The 19,141-nt window shown below is 40.2% G+C and overlaps 2 protein-coding genes across 3 annotated transcripts in view; both read right to left on the bottom strand.

The window, feature by feature from the left end:
- Nucleotides 1–3,155, bottom strand: part of urm1 (ubiquitin related modifier 1) — an 11,883-nt gene extending 8,728 nt beyond the window's left edge. The window contains exons 1-2 of the mRNA XM_071466581.1: nt 3,096–3,155; nt 942–1,012 (exon numbers count right to left, since the gene is read on the bottom strand). Coding sequence (XP_071322682.1) covers nt 942–1,012; nt 3,096–3,130 — 106 coding nt within the window. The 5' untranslated portion in view covers nt 3,131–3,155. The remainder of the gene's footprint in view (nt 1–941; nt 1,013–3,095) is intronic.
- Nucleotides 3,156–7,463: 4,308 nt separating this feature from the next.
- sh2d3ca (SH2 domain containing 3Ca) overlaps nt 7,464–19,141 on the bottom strand; it is a 52,455-nt gene continuing 40,777 nt past the window's right edge. Inside the window, exons 6-16 of one of the 2 annotated variants that reach the window (XM_071466327.1) lie at nt 17,114–17,263; nt 16,125–16,402; nt 15,881–15,958; nt 14,976–15,103; nt 14,483–14,855; nt 12,568–12,697; nt 12,289–12,404; nt 11,574–11,745; nt 11,366–11,477; nt 11,055–11,261; nt 7,464–9,970 (exon numbers count right to left, since the gene is read on the bottom strand). In XM_071466327.1, coding sequence (XP_071322428.1) covers nt 9,795–9,970; nt 11,055–11,261; nt 11,366–11,477; nt 11,574–11,745; nt 12,289–12,404; nt 12,568–12,697; nt 14,483–14,855; nt 14,976–15,103; nt 15,881–15,958; nt 16,125–16,402; nt 17,114–17,263 — 1,920 coding nt within the window. In that variant the 3' untranslated portion in view covers nt 7,464–9,794. The remainder of the gene's footprint in view (nt 9,971–11,054; nt 11,262–11,365; nt 11,478–11,573; nt 11,746–12,288; nt 12,405–12,567; nt 12,698–14,482; nt 14,856–14,975; nt 15,104–15,880; nt 15,959–16,124; nt 16,403–17,113; nt 17,264–19,141) is intronic. The other variant, XM_071466328.1, reaches the window with a different exon arrangement.

Here is a 19,141-nt window from a genome sequence, read left to right as displayed (position 1 = left end):
GACACATGCACAATATCAAGGAAACATTCAAAAGTCCCATGTAAGATAAGATAAGACAAGATAAATCTGAAGTTATGTGATACTATTATCATGTGATGTCAAAAAATAATAATCTTTACTATTTATAATTTGTCTTAAAACTATTAATTTGAATTAAGTGGTAACTAATGCACTACAGTAAAGTGTAGACCTGTTGCAAGATACAGACTCCATTATCTATATATAGTATAAGTGCTAATTATAACAAAGTTCTTGTGACGCTTAAAGGTCTGACTTCCAGATGTGAAGGATCAAAAACTCTTGATGGTGCAGGAACTAACAAATCCTGCACACTGTCGACCAGGCAAAATTCAGCCTGATGTCTAAATGTCTAAAGACCAAAACATTATTCATCAAATGAGGACAAGCGATTGTTTTGTCCACATTCTATATCCTACCTGTCAGGAAGCCATTGGTTTCTACGTGTTTCAGTACATTATGACAGTCAACTTGACAAGGTTGCAAACTCGACATGGAGTCTATCACAGCGAACCTCATATCTGGTGTTTGTTTTGTTGATTTGACACTATCATCATGTGGCAATAGAGCTAAAAACATGATTTGAAAAGTCTGTAAAGATGGTGCCTTCACGTGCCGGTGGACAGAGGGTTGATTGACCATATTGCAATAACATGCAGTGCTATTAGAAAATGAAAACTTGAAAATAGATAATATTCAAAGAGGCATGATTTTAAAGTTAACTTTAAAGGTTTGTGCATTAAAACATTGTTCAGCATTTAAAATGTCTTGGATGTTGTAACGTCCATCCATAAACACTCACCATATCATACCCGTCTGTGTGATTTGTTGTATATGGACTAAAGCTTGCAGAAACACTGGAGATGATATGATGTCTAAACATGACATCAAGATATGACAGATAGGTGGCAGGTGATACTCACAAGGTTCTGATTGGCTTGGAAGAGTCACATGATGTTCCTTCACGCCATTAAAAAGCAGCTCTGCTCCACCTCTAGACAAACAAAGAGTCCAATAGATAACTAACGTGAGTTTCTGTGGCATTTAGACACACGTTTACAATAAGTCATCTATCAATACTGGATGTCCTGATGTGCACGTCTACAGCATTTCTCCCAGTAAAACACACACACTTCAACAAGCAACCGCATTGTGACACATTGTGGCTCAAGTCTGGCTGAGTTGAGAGTGATGGAAAATGAAAATGCTGTTGCTGTTTTAATACTGGTGTTAACTCTCACAAAGAGCATGAAGACAACAGAGAGAGAGAAGCCAGAAGTAGACCATCAGCTTTTATATGTCCCCACCCTCAAGACAAAAACACCTTCATAGATACAGCATTTAAACAACACACATGGGTTTAATTGGCCTGAACAGGTTGCAGGATTAAATATATAAATCCCATTTATCTGCAGTTTCCGCTACTCTGAGCCTGGGGCAGTTTGGCCAGACAGGGAGAAAGGTTTTGTGTGTTATGAGTGTCTGGGTCAGCAAACTCTGGGTCTTGGAAGAAACAATGAAGACAAACCATCTTAATGATAACGCTGCAAATCAAAATCGAAGTCAAATCTGTTTCAACAAAGTTAGCAGAGATAGTGTGTAAGCCTAATAATTAAATATTCATTGTATGTGTTCAGTGTGCAAAGCTAAGTTTGGGTGATGTTTTTACAGTCAGATGGTAGAAAATTAACTGTCAAAGATTTTGCTATCCCAACTACATCATCATAGCTGTCTATTTTAAATCTCTTTTACAATACAATATTGGATTTTATAGGATTTTTGCATCAATGTGATAAAGTTCTTTGGTTTGTCTACTTTTAATTTGCTGGATTGGTGAAAAAAACAGACATTTGTGTCTGGTTATCTTAGTCATTAGTTTATCAATTGAATTTATAAAGAATTAGATAACGTTTTATTTAATAGGCCTGTAATATCCTAATTGTAATTCTTTTTCTGGGAGGTTTCCTGGAGACAACTGAAGGTAATGTCGTTGCAATAATACAAAGGCACTGGGACAAGTGCTGTTAGTTCCTATAAATTTTATCTGATGAAGGTCTGAGGACAGAAATGTTGTTAATAAAGTGGGTACAAGTGATTGACAAGAACTTTGAAGCGACTGTATGTATACAGAAAATAAAGACAGAGTTATGAAATTCTTATTTCAGTTTTCATTATTTTAGTTAGTTGTGTTGAGTTTACAAGCTTTGGTTGATTTTCAGAATAATTTCCTTGAAAGAAGTGCTTCAAATGTTAATGACTAGAAAGACTCTCTGGGTTACAAGAGCAATTAATTGGACTCAATTAACTGGACATGTACTAAAAGAACACTGTCTCTATTTCCCCTATAATTAGTCCCAAATCACAGTCATTTACAGGAACATAACATTGCATTACTGTGTATAACATCCTTTCTAAGACACTGTATGGAGTAATGGGAACCCAAAAAACAAAGTGTTAGCAAGAATTATATATTGTGATAAACATGTATATTGTAATATAAAATACCCTGGAAAAGGATTTATACATATCACCCATCCATATGTGTTAAGTGCTTCTCCAAATTAAAACCAGAGTGTTGGTGTTTTTTTACTTTCAAGTGTGATATCTAGTCGTCTTTAGGGAGAGACATCTGAAGTAAGTCACTTCTGGCAGCAGTGCAGCTCAAGTCAGGTTTTCATTCATCATTTTGGGATATAAATCTGAGATCTGAGTCCAAGTCTGAGTCTAAGGTCTGGAAATGTTCCACAGGCTGCACAGAGCAGCGCGGACAGACTGAGGGACAGTCAGCTACCAGCACTGCTCATGTATGAGCGTCCTTCCTCCACGTATGCTAAATGTGTGAAGCCAGCACACAACCTCCATCCACTCAGCTCAGAGAAAAGAAGCGACTACACCGTGATGTCCCATAAACAAACTCCGCCTTCCTGCCTTCCTGACAGATTTCGGGTCTTTTTAGACAAACGATACAGAAATAAATCACTACATCAGACGTGCAATGTTTCGTTTCGGTACGACTTGTTGATGGGACGGTTATAAAGACACGGTAAGCTATCGTAGAGGGTTTTTAATTCGCCTACCCAAACTCCAGATGAATCGCTATAGGCGCTGCCATATTGTCAGCACATGCAGGAAGTAGTGGTGCGGAAAGTCGGAAGTGACGTAGGCTATTTGGACACGTTTTCCGATTTGGTTAAAAGGAGACTTGATATTAACCGAAAACAAAGTCAACGTAATTTTTGTAATAATAATAATAATAATAATAATAATAATGTTTTTAGACAAATATATTCTTATTTAATTGATAATTTTACATCTCTTTCGCCCTTCTAATATTCATTTTACAACTGATACAGTGCTGCCAAAGCATGTTGCACAGGGTTTACGTTGTAGGCAAAATAAGTCGATCTGTAATTTATTAAAAACAGAAGGAAACTGTATATAATGAAACACAGTCTGTTTTGTCCTGTTTGTTAGTCTGTGCTGTTCAAACACAGGCACGATCACTTGAAGTTTTGTTAAAAGCTTAAAATGGTCTTTCTTCTTTTTTAATGTACTAAACATCTGGTTAGTCACTTGATAAATGTTATTATGAGAACTGAAATGGTGTCAATATGAGCAGCTCAAGAGCTTTTAAGCGCATTCACAGAAACATTCGACATTTAAACATTTTGTAATGAGTATATCCTGCATGCATATTAGTTTTTGTTTTAGTTCTGTGAAATACAGAATTGCAAATACCAACTGGAATTTTGAAACATGTCTTTTATTCCAGTTTTTTATTGTGCTGTATGTTGCTGTACTGTAGGATAGGGACTTGGAAAAATGATTATTGTTAAGCCAGAATTGAACTGGGATGTTTATCTTTCAGGTTTTGATTGAGAGATATGCTCTTATGGACTTTTTAAACATTTGTTGGCTGGAGTAAAATGATCTAATGCACTTGTTTCTAAGCCAAAATCTCTGCAATTAGCATGCCATATGGTGGTGGCATCATTTATGAACTGATATCCCCTTGAACTTGACTTTTTTTGTAAAATCATTATATTGAAAAACCATTAGTACATACAGCACCCCCTCTCTCACACACTCTCTAAATGTACATATGCATGTCTGCATGTATTTGAATTGTGTCCGTCAATATGAAAGTGAGCAGAGGCATGATATGAGTGTGTGACTGCACATCTGTCTCTATCGAACCCTCTCTCCCTCCTTACATACATCCTCAATCATACTGGTGACAGTTCCAGTCCCAGTATACAGGGACTGGGAGGACAAGGTGGGGGTGGGAGGGGGTCACTATGAGGTTTGAATTGCAAATCCGTCGCCTTCTGTTGGCGTCCAAGCCTTAGCAGGCCCTTCCCTGTCTTCATTCATGTGTTAATGAGGAGTCAGTGCAGGGGCAGATAGACAGATCGACCAGGGGCCTGGTGGGGGTGAGGAGGCAGGCGGGAAAACGAGGATGATGGTGGAGGCAGCAATGGAAGTTTTGAAAGATAATGAAGACATGATGAGTACAGTTACTGGTTGCATTTTTTCATCCTGGCTGGGATGGGATGTATCCTCACAAGTGAAAACAGTCAAGCAGTGAGCTCAGAGGGAGGCAGGGAAGCAGAAGGTTGGGTGTGGGTGGGATTTTTATGGCTACAAGTTTCCTGGTTTTGGAGTGACTTATCCAGGAACGATCACAGCATCACATTTGCTAAGCTGACTTGATTCACACACTGCTGTTATGGAGGGTGCACCAAGCTCCTGTTGTATTCTGATGGACTCATGCTTTCTGCGTTTTAGTGTGCAGTACACAAAAATCATCTTTTACATGCATTTGATAAGTGTACACAAATAATTACAATATATTCACTCGAATGGGAATTTGTGTCTCCAAACCTTTGACTGGTACTGTATACTTATTATGACTTTTATATGTTTTACATTTGTAAATACATAAATTTGATTTTAAACCAAGATGCATTTAAGATATTTCAGTATTTTGAAAATATGTATCCAGCTGAAGATGAGGTGAAATAGTTTTTCACCGTAATCTTTGTGGGACTCTAATGCAATCTAATGCTCATAATGTTGTGTTTTTAAAATCTGAAAGCACAAACCCCTGTTAAAAGCACCTGCCAATAATCATATATCATTTAATTTACATTTTTTTCTGGTTTGGACTCTGTCAAAACATGATTCACTTCCAAATGCATGAGGTCAAACATTTTCTACTAGATTATTTGACTATTATTTTATTCTATGTGGGAGCAGTGGTAACCTCAAACATGACAAATACTGTGTTTTTTTCGCTATTATTTTGTTGGCCTTTAGAGCCATGCCAGAGCTAGAGCTAAAATACATCCTCATCAAAATTCAGTCATGTTCACCTCAGCTTCTCATTCTCAAAGTTGGATCACTTTAATGTGATTTTTGACATTTCTTGAAATGAAGAAATGCCACAATCAAGCAAATGTACAGCCCCACTCCCATGAGTCGCAATTTCACTCCACCACGTATATCTGGCTGGAGATGGACGTCAAAAGTCAAAGCTACACTGCCAGGAACCATCTATAGAGCAGCTTAGGTCACACATGATCAGATGACAATGACCAACACAATGGATTAGCTATAAAAGAGCTGGGGGGAGAGATTAGGGGTGAATTGATGACGGTTGGTTGGCTGGCAGGCAGGCAGGCAGGCAGGCCTGGGAGATCTTGGGTCTGTTTCAATGAGGAACATAAAGAGCTGAAATTAACATGTACCATGATACCAAGCAGAGAGAATCCTCTTAGAGATTACATCCATAACATGTTACGCCTATGGAACTGTATGGAAAGGGGAGACAAAGAGCAGAGCGAATGATAATTTTCTATTGTAGATTATGGGTTGGGGGGGGTCCTGTTCTGTTCTGTTTAATTTTATTGTATTCTGTTCTGTTCTGTTCTTTTCTGTTCTACATCAGTTTATGTCACAAATGCTGTCATTTCTCTCACTTTCAGTCTTTCCAGGAAATTTTTCACCTGGAATAAACTTGCAACGCCCCCTACAGCATAACAGCTGCCAGGCCGGGCCACACTACTGCCTCCCTCCTGAGAGAAGTAACCAGCAAGAGCAACAGCAGTACTCCTGCAACATCTGTATTGAGGCACACACATGTTGACAAAAGCACACTTTGATACACAAACACATGCAAGCACACACAGAAACACACAAACTCACACATGCATGGATACACAAACACACACACACACACACACACACATACACACACAGTCCATCTGTCTTTGTCTCCCTCCCACTGCCATCACCATGGGTCTGTCTACAAAACAATGTGTGATGCTTTGCGCAAAACGCATGCTCCGTGCACCTCATACTGTGCATTTTCTCTGAAACAGGACATATACACTTGCAGATTTTCATGCATAACAAATAACAAAAAACAAACAAAAAAAAACCCACTAATAGAGCAGTTAAGGTGCCCAGGAATTGCATGATCCAAGAAATGTGGAAAAGTGAGGATGTTGTTGTAAGTCCAAAAACCACTGGAAGTCAGAAAGCAGTGCCCTGCACAGCCACCTAGAGTGGACCAGGAACCGGGATGCTCAGAAGTGCAAACGGTTAGAGGATGGACTGAAAACTGTATATCCTATATGAGGAAGGTCATCTTTGGTTTGATAGTGAAATGCTGTCCCCTGTTGGCTACCAGTGTGAATCACAACACAACCCCCCCCTTAAAGACCAGAAATAAAATAGTGTTGTGCATAGCATGTGCATTGGCGTTACAGCAGGGCAGCTCAGCATCACCTTCATCTTTTCTTAAGATACAAAGAGATGTAAAGAGAGACTCTCGTTGCGTGCTTATTTGGCTTAAATGAGAAGTCTGGCAATATTCTACATTTTTCTAATTGTCAACTAATGTCATGAAAAAAAAGGCAAAACCAGCAATGCACTAGTTCTTCCACAGCCTGTCAGCTTGGTCATACCTACAGAAGATCAATAAAAACAAGTCACAAATGTATAGTTTTATCCTAACAAATCTTTATAATTTCCTAAAACTCGTGGGAACTACAGTTTTAGCAACTCAAACTAGAATTTTTTGGTGGGTTTACATGACAAGTAAAATATATTTGAGTTTTGTAATGTTGGTTGTACAAAACAAGCAATCTGATGACATTTCCATAGGCTTTAGGAAATTGTGATGGGCATTTTTGCTATTATCTTACATTTTTATAGACCAAACCACTAATAAATTTGCGAGATTAACTGATCAACGCTATTGTGTATATATCAGGATTTGGCTTAAGGCAACACTTAATTGTTGAAGTCTTTTCATGGGATTCAATGGCTATAAAAAATATATAAATATATAACCTAATCAGACTTTTCTTGGTAAGGTATTATATTACGAAGTCAAAACATTACAAATACATATTTGTCTGAATAAAGAATCAAACTCATTGAGACAAGCAAATCATTTTATTTGAAAAAAAAAGTGAACTGCTATATACAGTACGTAAAAAAACATGAGATCAGACCTAAATCATTTCTCATCTTTTTGCTTTTCAAGTTCATTTCATACAGTCCTGTTACACATAACAGGAGAATCCACACACGTTCGGAGCATTCCTGTACAGCATTCAACAGAGGACAAATAAAAACATTACATCTTCACCACCTTTTCATCATCAGAGTCAGCAGATATCAGACCTAAACCAGCAGGCATCCTCTTAGTCTCAAAACACACACAATAAATGTTTCCCCTTGTGTGTGTGTGTGTGTGTGTCTTCCTTCCTGTTATATTGTATTACAATTAACGATTCAGTGTTTTTTGCTGACAAAAGACTGCCCCCTGTTGGACTACAGAGGGAACTGACTCCTCACCTCATGAACTCTGATTTGTACAGCTCACTGCAAACATGGTTCGGACCAAAAAGTGGGCAGATCAAACATCCATTTAAGGATCTCTGATGTGCAACTCAGGGTAGAATGATATTTGTTTAGAATTATTTGACTGATATCTGATATGACTTTCATCCATATATAGAGAATCAGTTTGGATAAGAAAAGGTTCAGAATAAAACAGGGACATTTCAAAAAGAAAGTGACGTAGGAGGGGGAAATGAAAAACTGACTAAAATTTCTAAGTCTAAATCTTCTTTTAAGGGGTCTCAGCCCTTGGCTGAAATGATTGCATAGCCCTGAGAGTAGGCTCCAGCCCTCTCAGGCCCATATGCTGTAAATACAGCAATAATTGAACACTGGACAGTCAACCAAAATGTAATCCCACTGCAATAAAATGATTCTGATTATTAAAACTCTACTGTTGAAACATAAATGAAAAACATACAACCAAAAATGCTCTCTGTAGCAGGGCTGTGGTGTACACGTCCTTAATTGATGTAATTGAAGTTCTTTTTTTAATTTAAATGTTCAAACTGGAAAAAAAAGAAAAGATGAAAGATGTCAGAATTTCTCCATCTGTTGAGTATCATTAAAGATTATCCACAGACATGAAATATCTTCACTGAATCATCTGTATACTTCTCAATTTTTCAGTTCATCTTTATATCCAAGGTATTAGTTTAAAGCAACATTTTACTTGGTGCAACATTTATAACTGCATGCATCATTTCTGTAATTTTATAAACTGCAGCTCCAGGTTGCTGAAGTTAGAGTCATACCAAAGCATGTTCAGAAATGTTTCTACACTAAGTGAAAAATTGCTTTAACTAGATTTAAAGAGTGCACAGCCCCTTTTCCTTTGTCTCTAAATGCTTGTGTTTAGCTACATTTTGTGCACAAGACACACAATATCAAATGTATTAGTGAAACAGCTACTACAGAGGGAGGTTTGCTTTGTCCTCTTATGTTTTTAACTTCTTGCAAAGCCCTCATACTTAATTTGCAGCATTACTTTTGCAAATGTTTCATTTCTGATACATTTATTAATGTACATGGCTCTGATGCATTTTTAATGGGATTCAATGGGACTGCTTAATACATATTTAATGAGATTTTATGAACACAGTTTCCTCAGAATGAGCACTGACAGATTCTTGTGACTTTGGTGAAGCAACGTCCATAATGTTCTAATATTATTTGATCGTAACAAATAAATAAGACAAAAAAAAAACAAAAAAAAACAAACAAACAAAAAAAAAAACACATGGAACATTAATGACACAAAAAATGAAGGAATGTAAACATACATACATATGCACACAGACAGACATACACTCACCCAGTCACACAGACATAACATCTATATACTGTATGAGCTATGTAAGTTATTGTTGTCATTTCTGCTACAGTGTGTCACAGCAGTTGTTTGAAACAAGAGAGTGTCTGTGTTTTATTGGAGCAAAGCCAAACTCTGTTTGGCCCTCGGGGCACACCGTACACATATTACTGTTTGTACCACGCAGAGGAGCGGGCCACCCCTCTCCCCCATATTCTTTACTCCTTAGCTTGTCTCCTCTTTGTTGCCATTTAAATATTTTAGCGCTAAGTGAGGAAGTCCACAGGGAGGAAGAGAAGGAACTCCATGCCTTATTTGGAGTCCGCAGTCAGTGCAACACATGTTATCAGTGAGTAACCCTCCTTCCTGTATTCTCAGTGCTCAATGCACATGCTCTTTTAGCTGCCTCTTCAGTCACTCTCACCCCTCCCAATGTTCATGTTGGACTCTTCCACATCGTCCTCTGCGATGCAAAACAAGACCATACCACTATGAGTGGTGAGTACAGATGGGGGATGTTTTTGTCGATGGTGGGTGTTCTGAGCAGGTGCTATAGCTCACTGTGGCGCACAGGAGGCTCTAGCTTGTGTGATAAGGCAGTGAGAACCTTATCGAACTTCTCGTAACGCTCTGATTGGCTGCCTTCAGAGCCGCGGCTGCCCCACAGGAGACGCATCTGAAACTCTGTCTGGAAGATCTCGTGTATTTCTGCTCGCTCTTGGAATCCTGGTGAGGAGAGGAGAGGAGAGGAGGTTACTCTAAGTAGATGACATTCATAAAAATCATGGTGAAACAGAGGTTACCAGAAAAAAAAGTTACAAAAATTCAGAATTGGATAATAAAATGGAAAAAGCAAGACTATGGAAAAACTAATACCAATACTGAAGCTGATTTAAAAAATGAAAAATAAAATTAAGGAACTTCAATAAAAATACATGAGAAAAGTTGTAAGACTAAACAAAAACACTACATTTAGTAAGGGAATATTATAATAAATATTATTTTATCACTTTAAATATTATAATTATAATATAGCTCTTAAAACATAAACACATTGCATTTTGTATTAAAAGTAACTACGCAAAAATAAAAACAACACCACCAAACAAACATTAAAAAGTAACTTAAACTAAATTGTCACACTTGCAATTTCCCTTTATATGCCCACTTATTATCACATGAAAATCTTGCCACATTTGAGTCTGTTCTATTTGCTGATGAACCCCACAAGAAGCGGTTGAAAGCCCTGAAAAGGCTAGAGAGAATGAACCTTCATCCTTTTCTGACTGTGATCATTCTGTTCATTCTGCTCAGAGCAATAAAGCTACACAGAAATAACCCTCCGTGCCTTCCTGATTAGAAGGTGCAATCCTCCAGTGCTCAATAAAGAAAATGAAAACTCTCCAGCCTCGCTCTGTAAATACACTACAGCTGCTCCAGCTTTAACAACTGTATGAGGCAAGTGTCTCTGTTCAGGCTTAAAGAACTGTTAATGAAAGGAGCAGACTGAGGTCAGGCTGATCAATAGCAACATATAACAGAAAACAGATTTGAATTGATAGTTACTCAAAGACTGTTCAATAAAGCAGTAATGGCCTCAAACTGAGAACCGATGCAGAAGTATTAGAGATCAATACAGTCAACCTAGTAACCACACGCACGCGATCATTACAGCAAATCGGTGATGTCATGACCCTGATACTGTACACATGCGTCCTTATTAAAATCAATACATTAACAGAGATTTAACACACGCTGGCCCGACAACAAGACAAACATGAGAATGTGGCGAGAACTTTTCTGCACTTACCCTGCAGTTTGGTCTCAGCGTTGGTTCTGTAGATTCCCCCGTGATGTGCGATGGTACGAGCTGCCTCTAGGTGATACATGACCACGTCGACTCCGACCTCTGCACTTTCCCACGGATCCAGCGCCTCCCCGAGAGTTACGCCTCGCTCCAAAAGGGACAGGACAGGAATGATGTGGGGGAAGGAGGTGTTGGACAGAACGCTTGACTCTGTAAGCAAAGGAATAGGCACGCTCACACATTTTGGAGTGAACCACATGCAAACACAAACCAACTTTTTACATACTTATTACTATTACAAACTAGAATCTCACCTTTGCCATCGTTCATATTCTTCATGAAAGGTTTGAGTTTCTTCTCATATAAAATAGCACCCTCTGTATGTCTCTGCCGTAATGTCACCCACGTCTGATCCAGGCGGGAAATCTGTCATAATGAGTGAATAAAAAACACATTTTGAGAACACAAACTCTAGAGTTCTTGTGCTAATAATAGTGACTTGTATCTGTATCTGTCCCCTACCTGTGGCAACTCAAGGGCTCTCATCACAGCAGCAAAGCCAAACATGTTGCCCAGGTTGCTTTTCAGCTCGGCTGCTAACTGGATGGTCTTATGGAGCAGGGCTGCCCTCTCCTCCGTGCTTCCTGTGCAGCCCAGGAGGTCCACCGCCATCATGATAGACATGGTGTAGAACCTGAGGGAAGAAGAACGTGTTATTCAATAAAACTTCAAAAAAGTTCATTGTTGTGTTTGACTGGGAAAACGGGAATTTTGAGTCAAAGTTTAGTTTGGAAATTCACAGATTGTAGAGGTGTAATCTGACAGAGCCTTCAGATGTTGATAAATATATATTCAAGTACTCTGTTGAACAATGTTACAAAAAGTTTATGGAAAACTTAAGCAAAATTAAGAAAAAGAGTTGTAAATCACAGTTTGACGCTTCACATTTAGTTTTTATTAAGTTGGCTTTCAGTAACATGCTGTCACACTGATGGAGGAATATTTTATTACATTGTATAACCAACTGTAGGAAAGCAGGGGGGAATAAAAGGAGGTGGAACAGAAGATGAGAAGAGGGTAAATATGAGGAGATATTTGGAGGGTGAAAATAAGAACACAAGAGTCAAGACAAGAGATGAGAGGGAGGAGAGGAGCTGAGGCAATCAATATTTGAATTAATGAAGGAGATACTGTGTGATGCATAAAGGAAGACAGCCAGAAACAAATGTGTTTGCACCTCTCCAGTAGGTCAAGTCTCAGCTGGTGTCCATGTGGAAGTGTCAGTAACTCCAGCCCTGAGGACACTCCCATCATCCTTTGCATCTCGGAGGTTACACCCAATATTCTAGCCACCTGCCCGACAGTTACAAAACAGTGGTTAGATGGCATGCCTATATGTCTTTGTTTACACTGTGTGATTATGCACATCAGCTCACTTTGTGTGCATGTGTATATATGTGTGCTTGCATGTGAACTGTGTATATTTGTGTGTGTGTGTGTGTGTGTCTGTACATACCGTGCAGTCCACCATGGTGATGTGTTTAGCTGCGGTCCTTGCATCCACCTCAGCCAGCAGCTCTTTGACTCTCTTCAGCACCGACATCTCCAGAGGCTTATTCTCAGCTGGCATAAGGCAAGACTCGTACCTGCACAGGAACGATTACGCCGCATTAGATAACTGGGACAGGACACGAGCACTGGCAAGGGATACAGTAACAAGAGTGTTGTAAAGATACAGAGGTTACAACAGACATTTTTGTAACCAGGGAGGCTCATCCAGTTGTCCAATTGTTTGGTTAAAAGATCACGTACACAGAACATAAAGAATGTTCTCTAATAGAGAAACTATTGTCCAACTGTTCCTAAACGGCACCAAACACACTGTACACTGACATATATCTTGCGTAATTTATTGTTACTCATCTGGACACACTATGATAACAATACATCTAAAATCTGTTGATAGTATCGGCCATGCAGATGTATGAGTCAGTCAGATGTTGAATTAGTCCCACATCTTTGTAAGAAGGGGTCTTAAGGTTATTTGTTCCTAAGGGTTGGACTGGACATCAGGACCACAGGGACAAATCCTGCATCACTGGGTCTGAGAACCGACAATAAAAAAAGCCTCAAAGTTCTTACTGGTCCTCTGGGTGTGCCTGTCATTTGGGTGCACATGAAAGCGTACTGTGTGTGTGTGTGTTCAGGGACTGAGCTCTCTGGCCAATCACAAGCCGCTCCCATGTTGTTATTATGATGCTTTCTCTTCAACTGGCCAGTCCCTGGTGCACACACACCTGAGCAGCCTTTTCTGCCTCAACTGCCAATTTCTCCAGTAGTGTTAACATGTACAGTATCTAGCAATAATCCCCAGCACCACAGTTCCACAGAGGACTCTCAGCTGCTGCCAACACATACCACTTTTCTTCTTGGGCACTAGAAGCCCAGTAAAATACAGTGTCTGCTGTGTCTGTGACCACGGTATAAAGTCTGCCCTCAAGCTCTTTCCCACAGGACTATCAGCCATTTACTCAAGTCTGTTTTCCAGTCTCTGCCCACTCAAGCTGTAGCTGTGCTGCAGTGCCTGGTCAAAATTGCCTCACTCTCATATTTCTGCCCTTTATGACAAAATGTCAGTGGATGTATTGACCTTTGAACAAACCAACTTTACATCCTGATTGAACATGCCTGAGTGTACAAGAAGCTAGATCCACAGGTACATACATTAGGAAAATGGCAAACTGGTAAACTGCAGATCTAATAAATCTTGTTTGGTTTGTTTGCATCTCTCACATCTCAGTGCAGCAATTGTTTTTTTCCACACATTCCCACTTCATTTATACAGCCTGGTTTACTTGATGAATGACATCACACCCTACGGTTTCATCCCCCTTATGACTTTACAGAAGTCTGCTTCATGATTTTCTTTCTCTTAACAGTTGCCTTTGAGACTTTACAGTTCTTCTTAAACACATTCAGGACCGGCTGTAACAGTTTCCCTCTCTTCAAACTGTTGTCTTGACTCTGCTGAAAAGTCCAGCCATAAAGTAACTTGAGGAAAAGTTTTTGGCCATATTTTGGTTCCCACTCTTCATCTATGAACATTACATCAATTCCATAACTGTACACATTCAGCCTTAGAAAACGGACATGATAACTGTAATCCAGATTTTCACCATGCTATGTGACACCCAAAGGAAGGAATAAAGCAATGCACTGTTGGCGCAAATAATACTCTGTTTTGTACCAAATATAGCAGGTTTCCAACTTTATGGTTTACATATTATGTCAAACTCTCAAAGCTGTCTTAGTGACATGTGTCCTTTTCATCCAGGACTCCAAATTAAGTTAAAAGAGGGGCTAAGCATCCTTTGGATACAAAACGTGCGAGTTTGGAAGCCTAATCTTGTGTGTTGCTCTGTGTCTTGTACCTGGATGGCCTGAACGAGGATGTTGTTTCCACCTGTGGAGCACAGAACATCCCTTCTCCTTCCTCCCTCGCTCCCTCCTCCCTCGCCTCCTCGACTCGCAACCGCTCCACGTAGCTCTTAGCTGGGGGCTTGGGGGGTCCAGCGGGGCACGGTCTGAGGTCACAGTAGCTCCCTGCTGTTTCTGAGGAATGTGATTGGTAAGTGAGATGATGGGCAGGTGAGGAGTGCGCCGAGTGAGAGGTATGCGCGGGATGCTCTGGAGGGTTATTACTGGCTGAAGGGCTGAGCTGAGGGTCGCTGGAACGACGCATCACAGGGGAGGGTGGGACAACAGCCAGAACCCGCCCGCTTGAGTGGGCTCTCTGCCTGGTGACTGAAAAAAGAGAGAACAGTTTAAAATCTCCTGTGGAAGATGATGTGTTTGTGAATGTGAGGGGGAGTGCATTTATTCTCTACTAATGCGTTTGAGTTTTTGTGTTTCGCTGGCACTTACTAGCACTGTACGCAGGAGACAGCGGGGTTTCCCCAACAGGTGACAAGGGGCAGCGATACTCCTGAATCTGGTCCATGCTCATTGCACAGTTCCGCATTGCGTCTTTGTGGTGGTGGATTGTTGATGGGCTGCAAACACAGCATTTTAAGGATGTTAAAAACCTTTGGGTATGGATTTAAAAGCTGTCAAGGTACAGAGGGGAACCTCACAGTGCAAGTGGAAAACAGGATGTCACATTTCTCAGTTTCAGGTGACAGGGGTGGTGTGGTGAAGAATGTAAATGCTTATTATTTCAGGGTGAGAGAGGAGGGAGAGTTGGTGTTATCTGAAAGGCAATCGTTCTACTTGCACACATATTGTTTATGAATTAAAACCATGTTTAAGCTTTAAAAGCAGGAGCAGAAAATGAAGTACAGTGTGACTTCTTTGAAAAAGATTAAATCCAAAAAAAATGCTTATACACTAAAATTTAAGATGTATAATCATTATTTTTACAACATTAACACTGGGAAATGTTATCAATAATCATGCTCAAATATTTATTTTTCCCTGCTTCCTTTCTTCCTAAAGCCCAGTGTGTCACTGACATTGATTTTGTCCCATGCTATAAAAGTTGCAGAGCTCACTATGAGGCTAAAATTTATTTCCACTGTGCAAAACATATTTTTCTGCTCCTTTGATGTAGATTCATGTTTCAAACAGTCCTGTTCTGTTTGAAATGAGAGAGACCCAGTGCAGAAGTGGTCAAGTGAACAAGTCACTCTGAGGGCACTAACAGGACGTGATGCTCATAACTAGGGGAGGTGCTAATGGTGTCTGTGAAGTGAGGGGACCGTGGGACCGGGGGAGGTAGGTTCACTAGTTTAGTGCTCAAACACAACACTTGTGTCACACAAACACACAACCTGCAGTTGGGCACAGGTTCCGGCTCTGGTTCTGGTGGTGCCACTGGTGTCTCAACTGGGCTGGGACTGTCTGAGTCACTGATCATGTATATGACATAAAGCAAGAATGAAACAACGGCAAACATGATGAAGACTGCGAAAAAGAGTCAGGGCAAAAAGAGTCACTTAATTATTGGCTGCTGAGCCGGAGAGCTGCATCTCGGCCACTCACACCAACACTGCACGCCTCTTTCTCCTGGCTCACCTGTGAGGTATCATCTTCTCCGTCGTCAGCCCATCAGTCATGGTCACGCTCCTCCTCTTGATGTACGCTCCCCTCTGACTGGACGGTGAGTAGGCAGAGCCTTGCTTGCTGTTGGACAGTGCGAAGGTGGCCTCCAGGTAGCGCAGAGGGAGAGTCCTGCTGACTGGACAGTAGATGTGGGCGCCGCTGGACTGGGAGACTGGTTTGCGTTGGCCTATGTAGAATCGTACAAGCTCCTGGACCGAGTCGAAACTGTCAGTCTCCAACATGTACTGCACCTGAGGATGACGAGAAACAGCATTTAATGTACCATCTTTGGATTTTAATTTTCATTTATCTGCTGTAATTAGCTTGCACAATGAACGGTGCAGGGTTTTGTCTGAAGGGAGAGAATTAGAGCATATGTGTTCTCTCTTGCACCACAATAACTCCACAATCGCTCCACAGGGGAAACCTTCCCTCCATGTTTTGTATCTACAGTGGCTACAGATCTCTTTGAGTGGGGAACAAAAAACTCTGCTGTTCCTCTATTATTTGCACAGTGCTTAAAACCAGTTTACACTGTGCAGAATTGTCTAGTGCCTGCTTCAAACTCATAACAAGATGAAACAGAAATCATCAAGCAGGGTGGCAACACAGATTTGGAGGCAGAGAGACAAGAAAGGCACAGCTGGTTAACATCTGTGCCAAATCAGCCCCCTCCATCATTAGAAGCAACCACAGAAAATAGGCTTTTCTCATGGAGGATGAGTTCTTCTTCTTTTGCTAAAGGTGTTAAGCAACAACATTCAATCTTTCTGTGTTGTCCTTTCTGCCTACAGAATATAATGTATTTGCAAAGCACCACATGATTTAAGTTAAAATTACAGAAGAACACGAGAGAGTGAACAGAACAATGTGGTGAAAGGCAACACATACGGGAGTGCGTCAAAAAGTCATTGTTAAGAAGAGATGAGTGCTGCGACAGACAGTAGAGGATGAACATGTACCTTGGTCTCACTGGATTTGACCAAGACTTTGCTGATCTTGAAGTGCAGCACCTCATTATTCCACCGACAGGTCAGAACATAGTCCCCCACGCTGGTCAGAGAGTCACGCACCAGGAAATCTCCATTACGCACAACCAGAGTCTCTGACACCTAGACAGAGAAAAGAAGTATATGTTTCTAAAGTAGTAAAAAGGAGACAAAAAAAATTAGCTCCAATCCAAAAGAGCTGGAAGCAAACTTGACTCACTGAGCTGGAGCATGTGTGTGAATATTTTGTTACTGACACTCTGACTGTTTAATAATTGAATCTAGAGAATCATGATTATTTATGACAGTGCCTTAGGACAGTTTGTGTCTCACTGCCAGACTGTCCCTGATATGCACGGTTTGGATTGGAGATGATGGATACCACAATGGCTGCAATGGCTTTCTGAGGACACATTTTATTGAGTTCAGCACTTCTGCAAAAAGTTATTATTTTGAATTTATTGACAGAACAAGCAATGCAGAAATGCAATCTCCCATTCATCCGCAATGGAACAGCTTCAGGCTGTATATGCTGCTGATGCCAAACTCTGCAGATGTGTCACAGGTTTCTGTGAGAACAGATCACAAACATTGACCCAGTGGTCAGAGCATATTTCAAACTGAGCTGTGTTTCCTTTAAAAATATCTGCCCTCAGAGGGTATGAAGGTGTAACACTTTAAATTCACTCAACACAAAGTATGAAATATGCAGTGCAGCACAGAGAGTCAATGACCAGCAGGAGGCAGTATATATACACACATGAAAAGCTCAAACCAAGTGCAGGATTGTCTTATTTATTCTGCTGAGTTTTGGGGGTTTTTTTTCCAATCCCTCATTGCATTTAAGAATGTAGCATTTCTTCATGACAGTGTGGAACAAAGTAATACAATAAAGTAATATGACTAAGAGGAAAGTCGCACTGGTCTGTATACACATACTGGAAGTCTTAGCTTTAAAGGGAAGAAAAACAGAACAGGATGAAGAAAACGAGCAGGAAGGAAGGATGGGATTTAGGGACGCTAATGTACAGTATCCGCCAACAAAGTGCGTGTGGGAACTAGTCATTAAGTATTGTTTTGGAAACCAGGGCGTTCAGGGTTTCCCCAAGTTTACACAGGGGCAAATCTATGAATAAATGAATATTTTATGTAAATTAAAGGAGGAGAAACTCACAGATGGCTGATTTGAATCTGTGTCTGCGTTCATGTGTGTGTGTGTGTGTGTGTGTGTGTGTGTGTGTGTGTGTGAGGGATGGAGAGACAGAGAACAGAGGTTGATCACGAGACAGAGGCTGTGTCTATTTACAAGTACCCTCCACATGTGCATGCAGTGTGTGTGGGCGCAGGTCTCCTGTTGTGTGTCTCTGTGTCTAAGTCACCAGCTGTGAAATTCAATTGCGTGCATCAGCAACACGTGCAGCTGTCTGTTTGGCAGAGTTTCCCTCCTTCTGAACGCTAAAGCAATTTCTACTGAGCTGTGACAGATGATGGGATTCATTAATCAGTGTCATTCTGTGTGTAAAGCATTTAAACTGTGCTTTCAAAGCCAGAGACTTTGGCCAAGTAATCGCTCAGCTAATACTATTGGTTGACAACCGCGTCAGCCCACACAGACATGCTATTATGTTTGTACTTTTATCTCAATTAATTCTGGAGTTTTTAAATATATTATAACATGTAGGATATTGAAATACAAACTACAATTTATTTATTTATTTATTTATTTCACCGCTACAGTGACTGGGAGACTTTGATATGAAGATTCACTTGAAGCTTTTCAATCACATCTTCGGTAGGTTCATCAATAACTAAAAGCTGGAAAACTGACACCTAATGCTGACTCGTAAGAAATGAAATTTTGGTTCTTTTTAGGTGTGAAAGTTCAGCATTTTAGCTACAACACATTAGTCTGAATCAAAACACAATGTAAAACCAGAGCTGAAACTAAGAATTATTTTCCACCTTTGACTCAATTAATCGATTGATTGTTACATTGATGAA

The sequence above is a fragment of the Trachinotus anak genome, unplaced genomic scaffold (genome assembly GCF_046630095.1).
Source record: "Trachinotus anak isolate AG129_WGS33_773 ecotype Australia unplaced genomic scaffold, CSIRO_AGI_Tana_v1 ptg000028l, whole genome shotgun sequence".
In the NCBI taxonomy this organism is placed as follows: Eukaryota; Metazoa; Chordata; class Actinopteri; order Carangiformes; family Carangidae; genus Trachinotus; species Trachinotus anak.
The sequence above is the reverse complement of the archived record's forward strand: the minus strand, read 5'-3'. Positions and strand labels throughout refer to the sequence as shown.